Source organism: Schistocerca serialis, chromosome 8, assembly GCF_023864345.2.
Source record: "Schistocerca serialis cubense isolate TAMUIC-IGC-003099 chromosome 8, iqSchSeri2.2, whole genome shotgun sequence".
Lineage (NCBI taxonomy): Eukaryota > Metazoa > Arthropoda > Insecta > Orthoptera > Acrididae > Schistocerca > Schistocerca serialis.
In genome coordinates, this window is record NC_064645.1 from 360814747 (window position 1) to 360834553 (window position 19807).

General features: G+C 37.4%; 1 protein-coding gene across 19 annotated transcripts in view; it reads left to right on the forward strand.

The window, feature by feature from the left end:
• The window catches only part of LOC126416640 (CUGBP Elav-like family member 2), a 764867-nt gene extending 746906 nt beyond the window's left edge, over positions 1–17961 (forward strand). For 18 of the 19 annotated variants that reach the window (XM_050084411.1, XM_050084416.1, XM_050084409.1 and 15 more), the window contains 3 exons: positions 10118–10366; positions 13112–13246; positions 15208–17961. In XM_050084411.1, coding sequence (XP_049940368.1) covers positions 10118–10366; positions 13112–13239 — 377 coding nt within the window. In that variant the 3' untranslated portion in view covers positions 13240–13246; positions 15208–17961. The remainder of the gene's footprint in view (positions 1–10117; positions 10367–13111; positions 13247–15207) is intronic. The other variant, XM_050084410.1, reaches the window with a different exon arrangement.
• Positions 17962–19807: the final 1846 nt, after the last annotated feature.

The window sequence follows — 19807 nt, forward strand, 5'->3', positions numbered from 1 at the left end:
TGGGAAGGATAGTGGGCTGGATATTCCTCTTCCAGGGCATGAAGAGTGTTGGTAGAAACCCTGGTGGTGAATGTAATTCAGTTACTAAATTCCTGGGTAGTACTTTAAGTAGTCATGAGGGGAGTGCTGCTTGGTGGCCAGAAGGTGCAATTGTGAGGGGGTAGTAGATGACTGGAAAGACAAGACATAGGAGACTTGTTTCTGTATAGGATTGGGAGTGTAATTTCAGTCTGTGAAGGCCTCACTGAGACCATTGCCATATTAGAAGAAGCAGTGCTCATCATGACAGATGCGATGACCTTGGTCGTCTAGTGTGTGTAGAAGGAACTCCTTGGGTAGCAGCTGTCGAAGTGGAGGTATTGTTGGGGGCTACTAGGCTTGACATTGACGGAGATAATGGTGCAGCGATCTGTGAGGTGGAGATGTACATTGAGGAAAATGGCTTGTTTGGTTGAGGATGACCAGGCAAAGCAACTGGGGGATAAGGGATTGAGGTTCTGGAGGAATGTGGATAGGGTGTTCACATCCTCAGTCCAAATGACAAAGATGTTGTCAATGAAACTGAACTAGGTTAGGGGTTTGGGATTCTGGCTGGTAAGGTAGGTTTCCTCTAGACAGCCCTTGAATAGATTTGTGTAAGGTCCCAAGTGGATGCCCAATGCTGTACCATGGATTTGTTTGCAGGTGATAACTTCAAAAGTGAGGTAAGTGTGGGTGAGGATGTAGTTGGTCATGGTTGACCAGGAATGAGGCTGTAGGTTTGGAATCGGTCAGTCATTGGGAAAGGTAGGTAGAGGAACAGGAACAGTGGAGAGTCAGGTGAGGAAATTGGTATTTTTGTATGGGACGTTATGGGTACTTGCGTTTACGGACTTCAGAAAGCAAGTGAAAGGTGGGAGTACAGGGAAAGGCAGGTGTGAGAAGAGAGGTTGACTCTGGGGAGAGGTTGTGAGATGGGCCTAAGGATTTGAGGGGAGACTGTAGATATTGTTGGATTTGTGGAGAAGGGTCCCTGTGGCAGTGTTTGTAGGTGGACAGATCTGACAGCTGGTGGAGTCCTTCCAATAGGTAATCTCTGTAGTTCAAAACTACAGCCTTTTGTCAGCAGGTAATGTTATAAGGTCAAGATCAGTTTTTAGATGGATTGCAGTTCTTTCTGTGACTGTAAGGTTAGATTCCAGTTTGAGAGATTTACGGAATGATGGTGAGGAATGTTAATGGGGTGATTTGTGGGCAGTTGGGTTGGATTACAGTTGGATGGAGTGAACTGAGTCAGACTAGCTTCAGCATTGGCTTTGGGTTGAGTCTGATTGTTAAGGTTGCCAGTGAAAGAAATGTTTCTTCCAGAAAGACCAGGTAAAGGAGAGAATTTCTTTGATAAGTCCATTGTGATTGAATTTTGGAGTGGGGCAAACAGTAGCAATCTATCCTTTTTGTGATATTGTCATTATTCCATACTGGATTTTCCAGTGTTTGCTTTTGGAGGAAAGATTAATGACAGGGTTCCGGGTCTGTCTGAGTTCCGGGTCTGTTTGGGTTCCGGGTTCTGTGTGGTGGTGGGAGTGAGTTTCTGAGGATGTGGTAAATGTTGTGGTTCTGTGAGGCAGGGTATGTCAGCTATGAGGTGATGTTGGGGATGTTTGGTGGCTGTTGTAGAGGTGGTGGGCAGTGGTGGTCCCAAGGCATGAGTAGGTGGCGTACAGGGTGGAGAGTTTTTTTGAGGTGGTGGCATGCCATTTTGGATTTTCTTATTGTTTTCAGTTGTTCCATTTACAAGTTTTCTTTGTCCCACTTGTTCCTCTCTAGAGCACAGTGTGAATAGTTCGGATCAACTATGCATGTCCTATCATGGGGTAGGGTTGTGTTGTTTTGGAGGAAGGAGACCAGACAGCAAGGTCATCGGTCTCATCGGCTTAGAAAAGGGCGGGGAAGGGAGTCGGCCGTGCCCTTTCAAAGGAACCATCCTGGCATTTGCTTGGAGTGATTAAGGGAAATCGCGGAAAACCTAAATCAGGATGGCCGGACGCGGGATTGAACCGTCGTCCTCCCGAATGCGAGTCCAGTGTCTAACCAGTCCTATCATGTGTCAATAACCATTTTCTGGATACACTCATTTTCCCTTGAGATTTTCTTTTTGTTTGCTCTCCTCATTCCAAAAACAGCTTTCGCTGTTTGCTGAAATTTCATTGTTAATAATTCCCTGTTACGTCTGTAACCTTAATTTCCAAAATGCCGAATTTATTACTTTAAATTATCCCTAAATTTTTCTTTGTAAATAACTATTCAAAATTTTCCTGCTTCGTTAGTTTTATAGGGTTGGTGTCTTAGTGGTAAGGTCCCAGACAAAGGATTCTATCCCTGGCCAGATAAGATTTTTGTGTGTTATTTTTAACTTCTGGCAGTGTTAGTTAATGAGAAAAGTGGTGAGTTGCAACATGGTAAGGCCTCTTATAACTGGCTGTGTAACTCGGTTAAAGAGGAAGGCAACAGTGGACCACCTCCAATAGCACCATGGCCAATAAAGTGCTGTGGAGTTTAAGCTAACCTCCAGGTTGATGGTTTTTTCATCTATTTTTGCTCAGAATTTTAAGGGTCTTTCATCAGGTATAATTCTAAAAATGGTGTAGGTCCATTACATCTTATACAATTTATTTATTATTTGATAAAATGGAGTCAGTTTCATTTCTGTTGACAGAGTGAAAGTGCTTATTGGCTAATACTTCTTGTCCTGGAGCTTATTCCTCCTCTCAGCACTCAGTGTCACACAGACTATCTGCTGTTGTCATTGCACCACAAAGTGTCACATCACTTAAAGTTGTTGTCTAGTCCAATGTAAACGTGTAACCTGCTGTTGGGCATAGCTGCCAATACATGTAACTCCTGCCATTTGCAGCAGAAAAAAAATGCATTCCGCCCCCTTTTAACAACCATCTCCCTGTTTTTGGAGTGATCACTGAGGTGCAGCTGATAGCCCTTCTGATGTATCAGTGCTGTAGCGTCAAGTGAATATGAGAAGTAACGAGCAGTTATAATCGGAGTATAGTTCCATGTGGTCTTTGTAAAGCAAAAGTTTTACTGTGTCAAAAGCCCTATAATCACTACTTACTTTGATTTGCAGTCATTTATCAGGCTTTGTAATTATGTAGTCTTCTGCCTCATTAATAGAATGTAGACATAAGTTATTTACATGGAAACAATTTTTTCTATTCTCTTTAAGATTCCCTCTGTCTCTGTAACATTAATTCTACAAAGTATGTTCCAAACCACAATACTTTTTATTAATGAAAAATGTGTTGTGATGAATGTTGTAATACATGGATATATAAAGGTACCTCATATAGCTTGAAATGTTGAGTTTTGAAGGTCACTGTAAATAAAATTATGAGTGTACTCATGTTCTGTACACTGACTGAAGTTTCGCGAAATTTAATACCCCCCCCCCCCCCCTCTCTCTCTCTCTCTCTCTCTCTCTCTCTCTCTCTCTCTCTCTCTCTCTCTCTCTCCCCCCCCCCCTCCCCCTCTCTCTCCTGCCCCCCCACCCCCTCCCCCTCAACTCCTTGTCTTCGATATGAAGTTGAAATACGAATTTTACTATGGCATTAAATGTTTGTGAGTGAGTGATAATTCAAAAGCAGGGAACAAGATATAGGACGACATTGGTCTTCACAATAGTATCTTGCTTTTTGCAGAAGTCCTTCTTTACTGTTGTTTCCTAATAGTTGGTGGAATTAGTGCTGGAAATTGTGTTTTTAGATAATGGTCTCAATAATGGCAATACAGTACTCGAGCGTGCGTTTTTTTTTTTTCCCCCCCAATATTTTTCTACTTTTATGATTTCCTTAGTTGTTACCAAAGTTGTCTACTCTGCCTGTCCTTTTGAATGTGACATCTGCCTGTTTAAACACAAGCCTCTCCATATGTTTTGTTTACTGCTTTAACTTCAGCATTGTTGATAGTGGTCAAGATACATACCTCTCCCCTTTCCTTCCATTGAACTGTTGTCCATTTTCCCCACTGAAAAGCATCAATGGCTATCTTATTTAGTTTTTTGTGGTGAAATGATAGGAAGCATATCTCTTCTGGGCAGGCACATAGTTCCACACATCAGTTTTCTGAAAAAGAAGTAAGTCAATGAGGCGAGTTGTAGTAGTTAGTTGCCATTAAGGCAACAATCTTTATTCAGATATAGTTTTATCTATTTCATTACAATCTTAGTAGAATGTGGCTTGTCTTCATATATTTTGTCTAATTTTGTTCCTTTTTGTACATACACAATTCTGGAATCATATAACATGAATGTCTTGAACTCCAGATGTTGCTGTTTTCAGTAGTAGATACTGTACCCATACATGTCCGTCTTTAGACAACATCAGAATCTCAATCACTAAATCTCTGTCTGGCATGTATGAACTTCTGTGTGTGTCGAGTCACTACACCCTCCACCCTCAATCCAGGGCTCTTGCCAGCTAAAAATCATACAAGGTGCGCCATTCAATTTTTTTGGTTTGTGCTTTTCAAGAAGAGTTGGGCAACATACATCCTCCTACATTCATCTACAAAACTGATCGATACGAAGAAATCCATGAAATTGAGCTAATCTGGATGCTTATCAGCACTAATTGTTTTCATGCCTGTATTTATGAAGGAATCAACTTTTCTGCACACTGTAAGGTAGCTTGTGGAGTATAGATGCAGACTGATCAAAAATACAACATTTTTAATGAAATCCTACAAAGATGAATTTTAAAATTGGATGTAGGTTACATTCACTAAATAAAAATTAATGATGTCCATATAATGATGATTTTTGCCAGATATTATTCTGTGTGTGATGAGTTGCTACTAACTGCTAATTCTCCAGAGTTGTAGTAGTACTAACTAAAAAGAAAGCAAGAGGAAAAGTGCTGTGAATGGAGAAATAATGGTGTAATAGGATAGGGAAAATGCTTAACATACAGCTACTATGGCTTTTTGAATTTTAAAATTTTTCTTGATGCTTAATAGTGAAATACCTTGATGATCCTCTAGGCAAGAAAATATAGTGGGTTATTGTGACTCAGTCTGAACAAAGTGATGCCACTCCAACCAACAAAGCAGTATCATCTTACTACAGGGTACTACACTGTGTCGTCATTTAGAGCTTCTGTACAAAGAGAATGATTTCACGCCGTCATTATCTGAAATAAGATGGAGATGTCGAATGAGATGAATACTGTCAAAGACCCTCAGACCTACCAAACTCCCAGGCTGAATAATATACTTTCCAAAAGTACAATACCTTCAATTATAACCAATTACTAATGACTCATATTAATATGAGCAGTCTAATTGTGAAACCTACCCCATGCACCCTGAAAGTACCAAATATTCCAGCACTGTTAAGGGCTAAACATTCATTATCAAGTAAACAATACTTTGTTAGCACACACTTCATGTACCAAAATCCTCTTGTTTTGTTTCACATCCATTTTACATAAAAATTTCTTTCATTTGTTTCTATACCCTGCACCTTAGTATTTCTTGTGTATACTGTCACACTAGTTTTGTTTAATGTGTAATCATCATCTTGACCTTCTTGCTTTTGCCTTTTTGCTCAAAATGGAGATAACTCTTCTGAACTATTTACATTCTGATAAATGATCTGATTGTTCTGGAATTCAAACAGGATATAGTGATGGACTGTATTGTGAAGGCTGACTGCTATAAAAATAATACTATAAATCAGTCACATTCCATTTTCATTATTTGATTTTGGACCAGTATTACTTTCTGTTCATTCATTGTATCTTGTTTCCCCAGTAACCCAGTGTTTCAAGACAGATTTTCTTCGAGAACTGTACACGCAAAGATTCTGTTTTTTTTTTTTTTTGTGTTACTGGAAGTAATATCCAAAAACTTATGTTCAGCAGTACTGCTAACTTTGCACGTCTGTCATCCCTGCGGCAAGTAATGTTGTGATTTGTAGTGTTATCCTGTATTTATGACCTTATCATCAGTGGTAATTCCAACCGTGGTCATGCCAAGTGCACCACCATTGAAAGCAGAGGAGCATCACAGTGAATTTACAATCAGGGAATGGGTGCTGTAGACTAGCAGTTAACATTTACAATAAGGATATGGAGAGATGATGGCTGTAGTTTTCATTTCTGTGTTAGTTGTCTCATCACTTGATTCTGAACTATTCATGAGAGTTTACACTTGATATTTGTTTACTGCTTCATCACCTCACTATGTAAGGTACCCTAGTGCGTAGGACAGTGGACTTGCATTCAAGAGAGGGTGTTGAAATCTCTGTCCAATGACAGAGATTTAGGTGTTCTGTGGTTTCCCTTAATTGCTTAAAGCAAGTGCTGGGATGGTTTCCTTGAAAGGGATGCAGCTGCTTTTTTTTCTACATCTTTCCCCAGCCAGAGCTTCCGCTTTAGCTCCAATGATCATGTGTCCCTGGGCTGTTGAACCCTAATTTTCCTGTCATCTTGTTAGCTCTGGTATTCTCCCTGTGATCCACATCTTTCCAACACGATATTTTGAACCTGTAACTGGATGTCTTCATCATGTGTTCCCTGAAATTGTGTCAAGGGACATATGACAATGACATTGAGTTACGGCATTGAAGATAAAGTTGTGGAGATGTGGATGATTGGCAGAACACCTGATCTCTATGAGATAATGACGAATCGCCAGGAAAATATGGGAGACTGTCCTAATTTTTCTTCTGTCATTCCCATCACATCACCTATTTTCTCCAACATCCTGTGATTTTACTTTGGAATTGTAAATGGTGGATGGACAGGTAAATGTCCTATTGCATATATAGATCATGTAAAACTGTCCGCAGCTCGTGGTCTTGCGGTAGCGTTCTCGCTTCCGGCGCACGGGGTCCCGGGTTCGATTCCCGGTGGGGTCAGGGATTTTCTCTGCCTCGTGATGACTGGGTGTTGTGTGTTCTTCATGATCATTGACTCGCAAGTCGCCAAAGTGGCGTCAACTAAAAAGGACTTGCAATATGGCGGCCGAACTTCCCCACATGGGGCCTACCGGCCAACAACGCCATATGATCATTTCATTCATTATGTAAAACTTTTGAGTTACTGCTGCATCATTAACATACATCAGCGACATATTTTCGATAGACAGTAACCGTGGCTTTAGAGGGATCAAAACAATAAGCACCAGTGATGTTTTGGAGTGCTGGAGAAAGGTACTCACCACTAAGTCCTAAGTCTAATGACGTCACCTTGTCTCACTGCCCATTCTTCCCTTTCTTTTAAAAATTCATCCATTTGTTCCTTTCCCACTCTGATACGAACACAGAAAATGTTACATATTTTAGTCACCCAAAAGTGATAGTTAAATATTACTGTTGGTAATATGCATCAGAAACACAGTAAAAATATGATTAAATAAAATTCTGGGCAATATTGACAAATTGTAGGAAAGTTCAAATTTATTGCTGCAGGGAAATTCAACAAATAATTGGTGGAAATGTTAATCACACAAGTTAACTGTAGTTCACATCTTTTTCAAATGAAAACAATAATAAAGGCATTGTAACTGCATTACAGTGTTGAAGCTTAGGTACATTGGTTTAATCACAAAGTGAATATAAAGACGCACAAATTCACTGTTTTCAGTGAAAAGTTGTTTCAAGCCTTCCAGCAACTACTTAATTTACAGAAATTTCAACAAAGACAATAACAATAAATTCGTTTGAATATTGTTAATCGTCACTTATAGGGCTATGAAATTAATTCTCTATTTTTCAAAAATCACATGTTTTTTCTGTCTCCTGCTGGTCAGTGTCAAGACGGTGACTGCTGGATGCCTTTCCTTTGACTGTGGTTTTTCTGTTAATTATAGCAATATGAAATGTAAGTTCTTCTTTTATCAAGTACAGTGATCTGACTACTTAAAAAAGAAAGTAGATATTGCATGAATTGGAAGGTTGGCAGAACGAGAGAGAGGCACCATTTGTCTCTTAGTGTTACTTCTGGTATTACCAACACTGCATGGCACCTTTTCTTTATTTGCTGTATACATCAGTGTATTTTTGGTATTTAATTTTTTATGTTGTGTAGTAAAGCTGTTGCCCCCCTTAGTCTGCTTCTAATTGTTGTTGTGTGCTGAGTGTCACAATTAAGGCAAGAAGTAATTTAGAGGAGGTCATTGTGTAAGTGATAAATCAATTTAATAGGTGATTGCTGGACATGAATTTTTGCTCTTACTTATAATCCCTGTGGACGAACAAAATTTATGGCAATAAAAATCCTAAAGAGGGATTCTTTTCAGTTAAGTCATAGTAAAACACCCTTTTAATTTCTCATATGAAAGAAAGCTCTGCAGTATTAAGTCTGAAATACAGTCTGAAATTGGAATTGTCAAACTCTGGAAAACACACAATATGATAAATATAAAATTGTAGAGTAAGAGATCATTTCGGAAAATTCTATATTACCACAGACAGATTCACAAATTGTGTCTAAAGAAAAGAAAAATGCAAGCACATAAAACCAATGTTCAGTGGTGAGCAATTACATATGTTGTTATTGTAGTGTTGGCAGAAGAGCCAACACTGTTTTTCTAGAGGAGGCCGAAATGCACGCGTTTAATTACTGGCGTGAGGTCTAAAGAACAGGACAATATCTTGAGAATTGTAAATAAAGTACGCAGATGATGTAATACTTAACTTTAATCCACAATTGTAGAACATCTCTCATTACGGTACATGCTTCATAATATCAATTATCAATTGAATACGGCGCCTTCCTAGGTCATAGCAAATGTAGCTGAAGGCTATGCTAACTATCGTCTCGGCAAATGAGAGCGTAGTTGTCAGTGAAGCTTCGCTAGCAAAGTCAGCTGTACAACTGGGGCGAGTGCCAGGACGTCTCTCTAGACCTGCCGTGTGGTGGCGCTCGGTCTGCAATTACTGACAGTGGCGACACGCGGGTCCGGCGTATACTAATGGACCGCGGCCGATTTAAAGGCTACTACCTAGCAAGTGTGGTGTCTGGCGGTGACACCACAGTTATGGCAGATGTAAAAGAAATCTGTGCTAAATCCTCCGTACACAACATGCATCCAGAAACTGAAACAGTTCAGGTACATTCCTTTAGCACATTCAGATTTTGATCATTTTTCTGAAGGTAAAGTAATGAATGCTTCTGCTGAATTAAAATTAATTCTCAGGCCTAATTGCTTTGCTGGATTGTATCAGATTGCATCAAAACAGTAAAAAAAAAAAAAAAAAAAAGGATGGGTACAGATGTAGTACCTTAGAGTTCCTAGAAAAAAAGTTTTTTAGTTTAAGGCATTGAAGCTCCTTTGCTGCGCTTCGAACTTGACTTCATTTGACTTTGAGAACCAGACTGGTTAACAGCACTGGCAATTCTTTGTCACATTTTTTTTTTTTTTTTTTTTTTATTTGTGGCTAGTGAAATTCCCTTACCTGAATCAAACCTATGAGGGCACAATATGATAGATTGTTCCCACAATAATCTGCTGAGAGACATCCATGGATGACCTACTGTTTATCTACAACCACCTTTAATGGTCCTACATAAACAGCACAGTTACCATCTACAGTATTAAACTTAAGAGATACAATATTTGCCTTAAGAGTTGTAGTGTAAGGGGCTTGTGGGGGGAGGGGACATAATCATTTCCACATTTCTGCAATATGTTGTACAGCATTAAAAACTGATCTCTGATACAGAATAGGTTGGTAGTATGTTGGCATTACTCAAAGTTATTGAAAGTTAAAGTTCAAGTTATTCCTAAGGTTTTCAATGTTTTTTTTTTTTTTTGACAAGATGGTATTAGAATATTATGATAAACTTTGCAAATTCTCTGTAGCAAATGTGGAAGAATGAATTTTTACTTTAGCAACAGAAAGTAGAATGCAGATTAGTAGGTAGCTAAAGCACGTAACTAGAAAGCTGTCATCTTTACTTGCTGCTAATTTGTAGCACTATTAATATAACCTCATAACTTCCCTCACTACACTGTTTCAAGTAAAAGTATTTGGATAAAATGCATGCAGTAACATTTATAAAGATATAATAATACTATTGCTATCCACGTGCGTGCATGTGCCAAGCGTTTCTTTGCACCGCAGGTTTTCCAGCATTCGGCAGTGGCGGTGCCCACGGAGGTGGCTCTGGACCTGGGAGCATAACAGGGGCTGGCAGCACTACAGGTCCAGCTGGCAAGCAGATAGAGGGGCCTGAGGGAGCAAACCTCTTCATCTACCACTTACCACAAGAATTCAGTGATACTGATCTTGCATCCACCTTCTTGCCCTTTGGGAACATTGTGTCAGCCAAAGTATTCATTGATAAACAAACCAATCTTTCAAAGTGTTTTGGTAAGTGATACTTTCACTTCATAACTTGTTTCCTTTTGCAAGTAGTTTAGAAAAAATATTTATAGAGGATAAGATGTGGAGTATGTAGAGTGTATCAGCCAGCCCTTGTATGCACTTAAGGCTAAAAGTTAGCCGTGAGAGGAGGGACTGAAAAAATTATAGAGAAGCTAAAAAAAATGCAGAGAAGCTACTATTTGTGCTTGGAGGTCAAAACAACAAAGCTACTTCCATGTGTGCAGCAGGGTGTGAGCTGATTGTTTCAGTTAATGTATTGCTTCCTATTTAACGTTTTGCTTGTCTGGACATCATCTGCTATTGTGGAAGAGTTCTCACCCTTCCTGCCAAATGTCAAGAAAAATGTGGTTTTGGGGCCTGTAAATCATTGTTATTAGTATATGATCGCATAAAATGGTTATTGCAAGGTAGGGTTGACCTATTTGCCTGTTAAATCATCGTTTTAGCTTTGATATGTTAACAGTTGAGACGTTTTAGGAGCTTACGTCCATCAGCAGTGGATTTTATAGTTTGTAAAAGAACCATTAGTTCGAGAATGGAGGAAGGCCATCAATACTAAAGGGATTCAACTATGGAGAAATCCAAACAAGATCACTGTCGACTGTTTAGCCTTCGCAGATGACATGGCGTTGATTACAGATTCACTACACAATGCCCAAGAACAAATACGAGAACTACAGAAACAAGCAGCCAAAGTAGGACTACAAATATCCTATTAAAAAACAAAGTTTATGACAAACATCTGTGATGCTCCTCAAAATATTGCAGTTGACAACAACACAATATACAAAACAGATACCTTTAAATACCTAGGAGAGTGGATTACATACAATGCCAAAGAAAAGATAGCTATAGAAACTACAGTGCACAAAATGGAAAGAGTGTTTCATATGACCAAAAACGTTTATAATAAAAAATCCTTGTCCTGGAACACGAAATTAAGACACTACCAAACAGTGGCCAGACCTGAAGCTCTCTATGCGGCAGAAACACTTAAACTAACAAGAAATGGAGATCTTGAGAAACTAGAGAAGGTTGAAAGAAGAATTTTAAGGAAAATACTGGGAGCTAAAAGAAACGATAATGCTGAATACAGGTTAAGACCAAACAGAGAGCTATATCTGAAAACGGAGAAACTCACTGATGTGATGAGGAAGAGGAGACTACAGTTTTTTGGACATATATTCAGAATGGATAACAACAGACTAACCAGGTGGATATTCACATTACTCAATAGCTACAAATCCAAGCCAGCATGGTTCATAGAGACTGAAAAGGACATTGAAAATGCTGGAGTTACAATAGACACAATAGAAAACAGAACACATTTCAGAAAGGCAGTTCAAAAGGCAGAATTTCAGGAGAGAAAGAAAATAACTAGACAAAAGTGGACTCAAGAAGAAAGGGAACAACACTCTAAAAGGATGAAGGAAATTTGGAAACTGAAGAAATCTAATACAATGAAGAGTAGCCAAAGTTGATTCATCGTGCCCTCCAAATGGGTTATTAGAAAAAAAACATTAAAGACTTTATAGGACTTAAAGTCAAAAGTTGGTTTCACTCGTAAAAATGTGTGACCTAAGAGTAGACCATAAAGAACAGAATTTGAAGTGCTTTATGCTGAAAATATGAGCAGGAACTGGCCGTTTAAATTGTTGAAACTAAGAAAGTACCAGACAAATGCTAAAATGGAGAACAGGCAGAGAACCCGAAAGTTTCAAACTCGGGGTTAACAAACGAGGCAAAGAAACAGTAGATGTACTGGACAGGTATAAGTGGATTGCATACATTATTAGTGCTAGACCATAGTAAAGAATTACTTACGTGTGAATTATAAGATTCATATTTTGGTTGTTTTTTTTTTCCTCTTGCCTATAAATGAATACAAGACCTTACTTGCAAGTATAGTGGGGATTACATTGCATGTTCCGAGAATAAACAAAAATTGTGGTGCAGCATTCTGCCAGGACAGTGCAAGTATATGATTAAAGAAAAGTAAAAAATAAGCACTAAAAATAGAAATGAATTGCCTCCATATTTACTTGATAATTGGGTATTTGTAAAGTTTATCTTCAGTTTCAGTTGCAGTACAATGTATAGATATGTCTACAGGAAATAAATAAATAAAACCCTCAGTACATTAGATTCCTGCTATCTTAGCAGGTCTTTTACATCTCCATTTGAGGCAGTCCAACATCTCGTTTGTTTAATGCTGCCGTACATACTGCCATTCAGCACATTGTCGAGATTTCTTCTTCCCTGACCTCCATATGTTCCACTAAGGCTGTTTTTTTATAAGCCCCCTCCTTTCTTAATACATGACCTACCCAGTTTCATTTCATTTATATTATTGCACTTTGTAACTCTCTGTGCTCTCCCTCTCTTTGCACTGCCTCTTCATTTTTCACCCTATCCATCCAAATTATTTTTCCATCCTCCTCCACGTCCACACCTCAGAAAGCCTCCAACCTAGCTTTATTGTTCTTCTTTATTGTCCATGATTCAGTACCACAGAGGAGGACATTTGTTACAAAACATTTCATCAGCTATTTTCCTGAATCTTTGTCCTTATTGCTGCAAAAAGCTCTAGTTTCCTTACAAAGTATCTCTCTTTGACACTGTCACTATTACTTTTAATATCTGGAGGAAAGTAAATGTGCCTGGTATATAAAAATCATTGTATTTGCTATTTTTTTTTTTTTTTTTTTTTTTTTTTTTTTTTTTTTTTAGGTTTTGTGTCATATGACAACCCAGTCAGCGCCCAGGCAGCAATACAGGCGATGAATGGGTTCCAGATTGGCACGAAGAGACTTAAGGTGCAGTTGAAGCGCTCCAAGGAGGCATCCAGACCATACTAAGTGCCAGGTGAGCTCCAAGGAATGGAACACCTTGTGACATTGGTTGTTGGGTTGCAATTCATAGATTTATCATTGGATAATGTTGTTTTTACTTCAGGATGATGCATTTATTGCTGAGCACCCACACTATTTTCTCAAACAGAGTAATTTACACATGTTCAGAAATAGAATGAAGCTACTTGTTGAGATGACACACTTCATTGTATTGTTCACTGTAGTAGAGTAGCTTTTCATGGAACAGTTTTCAATGTAAAAGGTTACATTTATATAGCTGTCCAAAGTAAGCACTCCAGTGAAGTAAATAGTGGCTTTCATTTTTTGATTTAAATTATAGTTCACTCCAATAGTATTTATATTAATAACGATGATGATGATGATGATGATGATGATGATGATGATGATATAAAATAAACTTTTGTGCCTGATGAAAGCATTTATTAGTTGACTCACTTTAAATATTGAACGTTATTCGTCAAACTACAAGCAACAGGGGAAACTCAACCAAACCAAGATAAAATGAAGAAACAAATGAAAGAGTGACATCTTGTTAAAAAGATTTTCATGTAGTTTCCAAGTTGCACTTTTGCAAAGTAGAATGTTGGTACATGTTTCAGTTGCAGAAATATCATACTATTTTTGTAACTGGTATAGTTTCTCATTTGATTACTGCTTCCTGGTATAAATAGTTCCTAAAATGGTGTATTTTGACACTTTATAATGTGAGAAAAAAACATTATTTTGTAACTCCCACCAGTTCATGTAATCAGAGTTTCACAATAAGACTTGCGATTTTTCCTAGTTGTACTAATATCAAGATCCAGTTTCCATCTAGTCATCATGATGTTACAAGTTAATCTTATAACATTAAGTAACAACAGAAATTCAAGAAGCAAATTTCTCTAGGTGTCAGTTCATTTACAAATAATAATAATAATAAAATAAAAAAAAATAAAAATAAAAAATTGTCCCCTCCAATCCATTTCTTTTTCTCCTGCTTAATGTAGAGTGGTGCACGTGTCATAAAATAGATGTGGGGTGCTTAGGAAATTGTAGGTTTATATGGTATTACTGCCTGTTTCAGTGTTTAATAAACATGTATCTCTTTTTACTAACATCTTGCATCAGTCGTGCTGTTCTCCATCATTGTTACACGTACTTTCTGGACACACATGTACAGTAGTTAACTGTCTTTCAAGCAAAATCACGCACATGCATGTGCATATATCTTAATAAAGCATGCTCGTGCATAAACAACTGCATCCTGCCATCATTCACATTGGTTTATTATCTAATTAGTGCTGTAATTTTTTTTGTGTATGTTAGCAATATTATTCTAGTCTATATTAACTAATACTTCCCATGTATGCAGTTTGAGTCCCTTCAGATTGTATCTTGTGTGGTTGCGTATTAACCAAGCAGCGTATTAATAAAAAGTGTAAATAATGCCACAACTAGAGAATTGTTGTTAATTGTTTGTGTCTTTTTTTGTGTGTTCTGCCAGTGGCAATATACCATTTTTATCAGTTTTTTATATCATTAAACAAAGAACTTAGTGATCATGGCATGCTAAGACACATTAGGTACTCTCGGCAGTTGAATTAGCCGACAATGAACTGAAAGCATTTTAGGATATAGGAAGTACTGTTATTTTAAAAATTGACAGTTGTTTAATGCATGGATCTTTCCTGACGTATTGCTTTGAAAAGATTTGCAAAGTTCAGTATTAGTAATTCTTCTGTAGTGCTCATTGTGGCATTTCGTCATTTGTTGCTTCATTTGTAAGATGAATGATATCCTCAAACTACCTCAAAGACTAAACTTGCACTGTTCGCCTGTGAATACTGTTTCTTTTCCATTTACGCTCAGTCTTTCCTTTCCGTGATTGTATGTAGCAGCATGACTGTAGTAATTGAAAGCTTTAAATGTGCTGTGTTGTAACACTTGCTGTTTCTCTCTGTTGGGTGTCAGGAAGGCCTGCGCTCTGTGGTTTGCCCCTGGACCGTCCGTAACCAAAATAGTCACATTGTGTCGTACGGGTCCGACGACTGAGAACTGTGCCGGCCACCTGTACGTTTGTGAATTTCTCTATATCATTTTGTATTTTTTTTTACTTGAAATAACAGCATTTTAGTAAAATAGCATAACAAAATCATATCAGCACAAAGGAGATAAAATTTGTGAAGATTGTAATTAAATGTCAATGTTTCTTCTTTGAAAATGAAATGATCAGATTTGAAATACTGTGCACTGTGTTTGCATGTGACAATGAAAGAGCAGAAACTGTTTTGCTGAATACTGTATGAAAAACTCAGAGTAATTTTTATAAATTGATGTTGAATTCTCAAATAAAACAAAAAATTAAAAAATGTCCTTTACATAACAAACGCAATTTGTTATTTTTTGAACCTGTAAGTTCTTAAGTATGTTGTCATTAAGTACAGTAATAAATGTATCTGTGCAGAACACTGTGTATTTGTTGTTACAAATAAGTTTTGTATTATGGTGTTAAATAACTGTTATGGCGGATTGGTGTGTATTTCATGGAACTGGAAATAATTTATTTATATTATTCATTTTATTACTTCAGATGGCTTACACCAAACATAGTCTGTACTTCTTAATTCACTCAGCTCCTGATATACTTGATACATGTGACAAATTGCTGAGTAAATATTTCAAATGACAGGACCAAGTGCGCCTCCAGATGAGGGTTAGTGCAGGATGTGGCAGGCTGCATCATTTTAATTCTTTGACTGACACAGACCTGTAAGCATTTTAAATCAGTGTTGTCTTTCACCTGCTGTTGTTGTCAAATTACTGTATTTTGTACAATACATGTAGTGCCACCTCCTGGAAAGGATCCCTCACTAAAGTACCATCTGCCATAAATTCACTTTTTCTGTAACCTTGCACTCCATCTTTTTTTCTCTTAGTATTCACTATCTTCAATGAAAATGCTAGTTTTATGTCATTATTGTTACCATTTTCTGTGTACAAAAGGCACTTTTCCTAGTCTTACTTGAATGCAATTAAAACAAGTGATTGTTAAAGACTTATAGAATAGAAAATAAAGAGCGTGTTTATATTATTATGTTTGAATGTTTGATGTTTGAAGGCAGTATAAAACAGATTTTCTGTCTCCAGTGAAAATTGTGTAAACTGAATAGTACAGTGTCGGAAGGAAAATATCTGTAAAGTTACCAAAAGGGACACGGATTACTTAACCAAAGATATGTCGTTAATGTCTGGTTTGCCAGTTGTACTGTGACTGTTCTTAATCCCCACCATTGTTATGTTAACGTTATGATGTATGAAGGTGCAACATAGATGTTTAAGTTGTTCAGTCTTGGCATATAATTCAACCTAAGGAAAGGCAGAAACCATTGATGATGACCATACTGTGTATTTATATGTGGTAGACTAGGCAATGTTATATTAATTATTAATTGTTTTCATAGTGAAGATGTGATTAATTTGAAGTAATATATATCACCTTAATTATGTATGTTAGTTGTTTACATCTTGTTTTGTGTCATGTTGGTATGATAGCAAGATGGAATTATTAGTGCTAATTTTATTTGTTTCTTTTTGTGGGGTGTTTCTTTATTTGTTCCATTCATATTATTGTGAATTAATACTTACAGTTTGTTGTTAGTTTATTGTAGGAAGTGTTTATTTGTTGTGTTCTGTTTCATCTGGAGCATGCTATAAATGTGAGGCTCTATCCATTGGTGTAAAAAAAATTCATTGTTTATGAATATGAAATTTTGCTTACTGTCATAAATGACAATAATTTTGTTTCACATCTGAGAAAATGACTGTTAATACTACTCCATTGTGATAGGCCTCTTTAATGTTCCTTTGAATCTGCTTCTTTGAGGGGGAAAAAATAATATTCCTGTTAAAGATACGCCCATTGTTGGCATGGGCATTGTCAGAGGCTCATTATTCATAGAACATCCAAGAAAAATGTAATTGTGGACTTTCTTTTTGTAGGGATTCAAAATGTTTTATAAACAAAAATCAGATTATTTGAATGAGGTAAATGGAGGAGAAACATTTTTGTAAATGTCTCCTATTTCATACATCTTGTCAGTTTGCAGTGTTGTTTGTTCCTGCAGCATATATTATATTGAGATGACTTTTATTCTTTAAAGGGCATTTGTGATATTTGATGAGCAAACTTTGATGTGTTTCAAACTTATTGGGGCAGATTGACTGTGTTGGCTGTAAGACTAATGTGAGAAAGATCTTACAGTCACCTGGCACCTTCAGTATAGTAGTACTGTAATCTTTGTTGTGTTTTTGTTGTGTTTAAAATATTGTTCATCATATTATAACAGTCTCTTGGTTCTATTATACTGCAAACAACTGTTGTTAAAATGGTCTACAAAAATCTCAGGAACAAAATGTAGTTTCCATGGTTGTTCTGTCCAAGTGGAGTAGCACAACAGTATGTCGTGTTCCTTGTTCGAGCCTGTTTTATGTAAATTAAAAAGAAGTGCTCACAATTTGCAGCATAAGTATTTATGTACATTGAAAGAAATGTAGACAGAAATATTTAGTTTTTAAAAAAAAGATATCCACAGCAGAAAAGGGGTAAAAAGCAGATTTATACTACTATAGTCCAATAGAATTCAGTTATGTGGTTATTTAAGAAATGACTAATAAGTGTATTGTAAAGGGCAGCATGAAGAAAATTAAAAACCTATTTTGAAAGTACTTCTAAGATTTATATTAACATTCCTACACCCTTTTCCACAAAAAATTAAAAAGAAGTGTTGATGGAGCATCTACAAATCAGTAAATTTTGAAACAATTGCAATTTTTTTACATTGGACATTTATAAAAATTTAAGCTCTTCTGTCAGTTACATTAAATGGGACAAGAGCAGAGGAATTTAATTGGTTCTCTTTTACAAAATTTCATGAAGTATGTTTCAGAGAGCAAGTTCTTTACACATTTGTAGCTTTCCTGAAATTTCAGAGCCTGCAAAGAAAAGTTACATGGAAACTCTACCTCATGCTCCACAACATCTTAAAAAGAGGGATCACTTAAATCACACCAACACAGTATAGAAAAAATAGTGACACCCACAACCACCACTAATAAATACAGCCGATGTGATATCTAGTAGCTAGTCTATAATACCTGGCAGTCAGTGTATTTAAATGAACACATATTTAGCATTTAGAGAGACTAAAATCACTACTCAGCAAATACATACTGATTAAGGTGCTCTTCAAACAAAAATGGCATATATAAAATTGACTCTACAAGAGAATCATCATTCATAAACAAGACAATGGTGTAGAGAAGAAAATAAACATTTTGAATGTTGACAAATCACTTTACAGTAAAATACCATTTCTCACAATAAAAGAATACAACCTAAATAAAATATATACGCCTCCTTCATTTTCCCACCACCCTTTCTACTCTGTCAAAACAATCAGAAACACATAGTTGAGAAAATACGCGGATGAGCCAAAACACTGACTGCATCCAATCATGAGGCTGAGTGCTGCCTGCTGGCACTGCGGGTACGTGATGCGGAGCACACCCAGCTGGGGAAATTGTTCTAGCAGTGAGACATGCCACAAATGGGGAAGCCCTCTGGTGTAAGTGACTTCTACAGAGGGAAGTGTGCAATGGCCCAGCACATGGCTGTGAGCATCGTGGAAATGGTGAAGGCGGTGGGCTATTTACGTGCTAGTGTGAATGTCCACAAGAAGTGGCTGAGAACTGCAGAAACCACAAGTTGGTAACAAGGGTAGGATACCTGCGCCTCACTACAGAACACGGTGGTCGGAGGCTTTCCTGCTCTGTAAAGCAAGATGAACTCAATTAGGTGCCAACTCTGAGCCCATAGTCCCCCAGACCATAATTTACAGGAATTGTATCACCTGTGCATTGACGTGATGCCATATACCTCTGGAAAACCTAAGTGCATGGAATTCATTTTAATTCATATAAAACTAAACGCCTTTGGACTGATGACAACACAGTGGCCGGTTGGTACTGTTGAGCCTTTTAATTTACATTTTGCTAATTTATTTTCCAGAAATATATAATTACGTACTTATTGAAGTACATAAATTATGTGCTGATGTTGCTGTGTATCGTCAAATGAAAATGTGTGTGTTGTTTACATATGTTGATTATATTACAACATTTAAGATGTGTGCATACTACATGCAAGTTTCATGTGACCCAACTAGATCCAAGACCTGCTCCATGCAGCCACCCACCACTAACTACTGCAGTCCAGTTGTGAAGATCTACCATTGTACCAAGGATGGTGATGTGACTTTTCACACGCCATAGATAAAATGTGCTGCAGTTATTTTGCAGTGTTCTATGTCACTGTGATACGTAACTAGCTGTTTCTTGGCACAAATGACCACCCCCAATCTCTGGCGAGTCAAAAACGTTATTACATTGTTACCTCCACACAACAACAACAACAACAACAACAACTCTTTCAGCACTTGGGTGATTTGGATACTTCTCCACAGCACCAGCTCCTTTAAACTACAAAAGTATGTGAGCACAATGCAGCATTCAG